This window comes from Mizuhopecten yessoensis, unplaced genomic scaffold (assembly GCF_002113885.1).
Source record: "Mizuhopecten yessoensis strain PY_sf001 unplaced genomic scaffold, ASM211388v2 scaffold245, whole genome shotgun sequence".
NCBI classification, from domain to species: Eukaryota; Metazoa; Mollusca; class Bivalvia; order Pectinida; family Pectinidae; genus Mizuhopecten; species Mizuhopecten yessoensis.
In genome coordinates, this window is record NW_018403450.1 from 953,199 (window position 1) to 959,360 (window position 6,162).

Genomic DNA, 6,162 nt, shown 5'->3' on the forward strand with positions numbered 1-6,162 from the left:
CTACCAACTTTCAGTTCAATCGGCCTAGCAGAACTTGACTTTAAGTTTGAAATAGTTTTTCAAAATGGCGCCCGTGGCGGCCAAATTGGATTTCTGATTGACCTGAAAAATAACAACACCTTGTCAGGACCATAAGTAGTTGATTACTACCAACTTTCAGTTCAATCGGCCTAGCAGAACTTGACTTTCAAGTTTGAAATAGTTTTTAAAAATGGCGCCCGTGGCGGCCATATTGGATTTCTGATTGACCTGAAAAATAACAACACTTTGTCAGGACCATAAGCTGATCATTCCTACTAACTTTCAGTTCAATCGGCCTAGCAGAACTTGACTTTCAAGTTTGAAATAGTTTTTAAAAATGGCGCCCGTGGCGGCCATATTGGATTTCTGATTGACCTGAAAAATAACACCACTTTGTCAGGACCATAAGCTGATCATTCCTACTAACTTTCAGTTCAATCGGTCTAGCAGAACTTGACTTTACGTGTGAAATAGTTTTTCAAAATGGCGCCCGTGGCGGCCCTATTGGATTTCTGATTGACCTGAAAAATAACACCACTTTGTCAGGACCATGAGTTGATCATTCTTACCAACTTTCAGTTCAGTCGGCCCAGCAGAACTTGTCTTTAAGTTTGAAATAGTTTTTAAAAATGGCGCCCGTGGCGGTCATATTGGATTTCTGATTTACCTGAAAAATAACACCACTTTGTCAGGACCATAAGCTGATCATTCCTACTAACTTTCAGTTCAATCGGCCCAGCGGAACTTGACTTTAAGTTTGAAACGTAAAATGTTAACGGACGACGGACGATGGACGACGGACGACGACGGACGAAAACGGATAGCAATAGGTCACTTTAGCTAAAGCTCAGGTGACCTAAAAAGGGGTGTCTCATTGCTTTATAAGTCATACAATATTACTGTTTCATAAATCATCTTTGCAAATATAACTGTTCTAAATTTTGTCTTGCAATAAAAAGATTAAGGAGCACAGTAGAAAATATTTAGAATATAAGTGAATACTTAAATACTTCAGGAAAGTAGCAGGAACCCGTTTAAAAGTATTATCTGAATAAAATGATTGACACATGTTCGTAAACGTGCAGGTAATCAAAATTCCACTTACACGTCCCAGTTGTTGATGTCACTTACTAGAATATGATGTCATTTACCATGTGTTGATGTCACTTAACATGTGTTGATGTCACTTACCATGTGTTGATGTCATTTACCATGTGTTGATGTCAACCCCGGATGTCACTTATCAGTTGAAAATGTCATTTACCAGTTGATTATATCACTTACCATGTGTTGATGTCATTTACCATGTGTTGATTGCATTTATCATGCGTTGATATCACTTACCAGTTGTTAATGTCACTTACCAGTTGATGATATCACTTACCAATTGATGATATCACTTACCATGTGTTGATGTCACTTACTAGTTGATGATATCACTTACTAGTTGATGATATCACTTACTAGCTGATGATATCACTTACTATGTGTTGATGTCACTTACCATGTGTTGATGTAACTTAATAGTTGTTGATGTTATTTTAAGGTTGTTGATGTCACATACCATTTGTTGATATCCTTTACCTATTGTTGATGTCACTTACCATGTGTTGATCTCACTTACCATGTGTTGATGTCACTTACTAGTTGATGATATCACTTACCATGTGTTGATGTCACTTACCATGTGTTGATTTCACTTACCATGTGTTGATGTCACTTAATAGTTGTTGATGTTATTTTAAGGTTGTTGATGTCACATACCATTTGTTGATATCCTTTACCTATTGTTGATGTCACTTACCATGTGTTGATGTAACTTACCAGTTGTTGATGTTGCTTACCAGATTTTGGTATTGCTTACCAGGTGAAGATGTCACTTACCAAGTGAAGATGTCCCCAGATTGGATGACGCTTTCCAATTGACAAAAAGTTCCCAGATGAAAATAAGGCACTGTTTACTCTATGTGTTCTGACTATGGCACTGCCCTTCCACAGCAAGAGGATGAAAAATACAGTACCAAGTATTAGAACGGAGAAGTCCATGATGAAATGATCTGAAACATTTAATGTATTGTACATATATAGTTAGTGATGTACATATATGCCACGTAAATGTGACACGTTCCTTTTATATAAATGTGTATAGCAAAGAAAACTGTTAAATACATTGTTTATTAAGTGGTACCGTAATCATTTGTCAATTCATTAAAGCATGTTTGCAAAGCCAGATGCCTGTTTCACAAACGCTACTTAATTATTGAATTTGGGACCAGGAGTTTGCATTCACTTGAACCATTATATACTAGTAGCCGTAAGGGAGATAACTCTAACATAGTTTAGGGTATGGTATGTTGTAACAACTTAACACCCCTGTTACATAATAACGGAGAGAACCAGGCTTTACGTGTAATATTTGAAGTCGATCGCTTAGATCAAAATAGAAACAGAAAGTTTCGACGTTTAATGTAAGGTTTCTCATTTGGAGTTATGTGAAGTTTAAGAACGCTGCCTCCGTTTCTTTTCATTATTTATCATGACAACTTTTTAACGGAGCAACACATTTTATGAAAATGCAATTTGTGATTTTATTCTATTACGTGGACATATTTTTTAAACTTGAAAAATACTTGGTTCTCGTATACTCATATACAAGCAAATTGTACAAGATTACAACGAATACACGAGACGATGGAGAACGACAGTGAAGTGTTGGATGGTGATTCTGAGTCAGACGGCGATTCCGAAGACAGAGCTAGGGACCGGTGCATTAATATCAGGCGTGGAAAATAGCGCACAAAAGAAAAGAAGCGTCATCATGTGTCCCCTGACGTGTTAGTATATATGATGAGTAGTAAGAGAGAGTTCCCGAGTATTAATTGCTAACTATTTCTGTATATACACCACGTATACAGGTGTACAGGTTAGAGTATAAAGAAGGTATGACCTATCTACTCGCTGCTTAGTTAGATACGTGAATGGTCAGACACATAAGCAGTGCTTTAAATTCAGGTCACACACTTGTGTATATAAATACTTCGGATCGTACCAGTTTGTACACAAATCATCACAAACCTGTTAACCGCCTGCTACAGGGTCAGCGTTGACGTCTTGTCCGGTTTATATGTACATGGACTTTTGAGTTAAGTGTATGGAAGCGTATACTTGGTTTTATCCAGATCCTTAAATAGTTCACTTCCGGGTCAGAGCCACAAGAAACATATGTACACGCGGTTATTGCCTAACTGGTGCTTTTTACACGTGATGTGATGACGTGACACGGGTGTCATGAGTTTACGATCGATAGACGAGTTGTATCTTAATTAACTGTGACAGGATAATCAGCTGATCAGCGGCTTTCTATGTCTAAATATAGATCACGGGGATCACCTTGATGAAAAACGGACGTTAACAATGCTTTAGAATATTTAATGCATGCACAGTGTATGTGTTAATACCTCGGTGAGATAACCAGACTCTAAACTTGGTCCAGGAGGGTATTCATGTCACGTGCAGTAGAGGTAGAATTTTCTAGCATTGTAAGCTTAATAGAGGGTTTAAAAGCAAATTACAAAACAATCGTAAGCGAGTTGATGATCTGATATATACTGATGTATTTGACAGACTTTTGCTTAAAATCTTAAACTGGTTCAATTTGATGTTTTACATATATAATGTTGTCGCTATTTTTAGCTCACTTCGTCCGTCGACTGTCGTCTATCGTCCGCCAACTTTTTACATTTTAATCTTCTCCCGGGCCAATTAGGACCAAACTTGACATGGAACATGACTAGGACATGGGGATCTGAATTTATGAAATGTATGGGGCTACGCCCCCAGAGGCCTGAAAGGCGCGGGGCCAAAAGGGCAAAAAATAGAGTCACCTTTACAAATCTTCTTCTCTACTCCTACAAGTAGTAGAGAGTAATTACACATTTAATTATAATCATCAACTAGCCCTCTTTTGAATTTATGAAATGTATGGCCCTGGTTTCAAGGACTCAAGAGGTAGGCGGGGTCAATATTGTGTACTTGTTATGTAATTATGTATTTATATATTAAATTTCCTTCTTCAAAACTACTGGGCCAATTTTGACCAAATTCGACTTGGAACATCATTATATATATAGGACATGGGGATCTGACTTTATGAAACGTATGGGGTTGCACCACCAGGGGCCTGAGAGGAGGGGCCAAATACATGTAGGTACAAAATGGGTTAATCTTTAAAAATGTTCTTCTCTACTCCTTCGAGTAGCAGAGAGTAATTACACATTCAATTATAATCATCAACTAGCTCTTCTTTGAATTTATGAAATGTATGGCCCTGGGGTCAAGGGGTCAAGTGGTAGGTTGGGGTCAATATTGTATGTTATGGATCGTTATATCTTTGAAACCGTTGAGATACTCACCCTAAGGACTTAGTTTCTGGGTTATATCTTTAAAACAGATGAGATCCCCACCCCATACCTATATATAGCATTGCTGGACATCAAGAGATAAACACAATCGCAATTTAAAAATAGGCCATGGTGTCTTTCCTTATCCCTAGGGACTTAGTTTCTGGGTTATATCTTTGAAACAGTTGAGATCCCCACCCCATAACCATATATACATGTAGCATCGCTGGGCATCAAGAGATAAACACAAGCATGATGTAAAAATAGGCCCTGGGTTATTTATCCACCCCTAAAGACTTAGTTTATATCTTTGAAACAGTTGATATCCCCACCCCATAACAAGATATATACAATTGCTGAATATAAAGAAATGAATGCACACACCCTTCGAGGATGGCCTCGGGGTCTGACCCACCATTGGAGACTTAACCCCCGGGTCATAACTTTTAAATGGTTATAGTCCCCACCCCAAAACTACATACACATGCTGGGCATATAAAGACGAATGTAGTCATGATAATAGAATTGACCCCAGAGTCTGCCCTACCCTTGCAGACTTGACTCCTGGGTCATAACTTTAAAATGGTTATGATCCCCACCCCAAAACTATATTTACAAATGCTGGGCACAAAGAGACGAATGCAGTCATGATATTAGAATAGATCCTGGGGTTAGACGGCGATTCCGAAGACAGAGCTAGGGACCGGTACAATATATCAGGCGTGGAAAATAGCGCACAAAAGAAAAGAAGCGTCATCATACAATGTCGCTTGCCCCTTTTGGGACCCCATACACATGATCGAGTCCACATCAGCCAACTTTACGTCTATAGCTAAACGTTGATCGATTGTTGAGTGTGCGCCACAATGATATTTCCTATGTGTCATTTGACGTGTTAGTATATATGATGAGTAGTAAGAGAGAGTTCCCGAGTATTAATTGCTAACTATTTCTGTATATACACATACCGTAGACACCACGTATACAGGTGTACAGGGTATAAAGGTATGACCTATCTACTCGCTGCTTAGTTAGATACATGAATGGTCACACACATAAGCAGTGCTTTACACATACTTCGGATCGTACCAGTGCTCGTATGTATTTGTACACAAATCATCACATACCTGTTAACCGCCTGCTACAGGGTCAGCGTGGGCCTCTTGTCCGTTTCATATGTACATGGACTTTGGAGTTAATTGTTTGGAAGCGTATACTAAGTTTTATCCAGATCCTTAAATAGTTCAGTTCCTACACACGGTAATTGCCTAACTGGTGTTTTACACGTGATAGGGTGTCATGAGTTAACGATCGATAGACGAGTTCTATTTTAACTGTGACAGGATAAACAGCTGATCAGCGGCTTTCTATGTCTAAATATAGATCACGCGGAAAAAAGGACGTTAACAATGCTTTAGAATAGTTAATACATGCACAGTGTATGTGTTAATACCTCGGTGAGATAACCAGACTCTAAACTTTGTCCGGGAAGGTATTCATGTCACCTGCAGTAGAGGTAGATTTTTCTAGCATTGTAAGCTTAATAGAGGGTTTAAAAGCAAATTACAAAACAATCGTAAGCGAGTTGATGATCTGATATATACTGATGTATTTGACAGACTTTTGCTTAAAATCTTAAACTGGTTCAATTTTATGTTTTACATATATAATGTTGTCGCCATTTTTAGCTCACTTCGTCCGTCGACTGTCGTCTATCGTCCGCCAACTTTTTACATTTTAA

The 6,162-nt window shown here is 38.4% G+C and overlaps 1 protein-coding gene across 3 annotated transcripts in view; it reads right to left on the reverse strand.

Annotated features, from left to right (window-relative positions):
* The window catches only part of LOC110445346 (cytochrome P450 4F6-like), a 17,732-nt gene extending 12,043 nt beyond the window's left edge, over positions 1–5,689 (reverse strand). Inside the window, exons 1-2 of one of the 3 annotated variants that reach the window (XM_021489917.1) lie at positions 5,549–5,689; positions 1,906–2,078 (exon numbers count right to left, since the gene is read on the reverse strand). In XM_021489917.1, coding sequence (XP_021345592.1) covers positions 1,906–2,067 — 162 coding nt within the window. In that variant the 5' untranslated portion in view covers positions 2,068–2,078; positions 5,549–5,689. Of the gene's footprint in view, positions 1–1,905; positions 2,079–3,070; positions 3,217–5,548 lie in introns of those variants that run through there. The other 2 variants (XM_021489926.1, XM_021489910.1) reach the window with 2 other exon arrangements.
* Between the last annotated feature and the right edge of the window lie 473 nt (positions 5,690–6,162).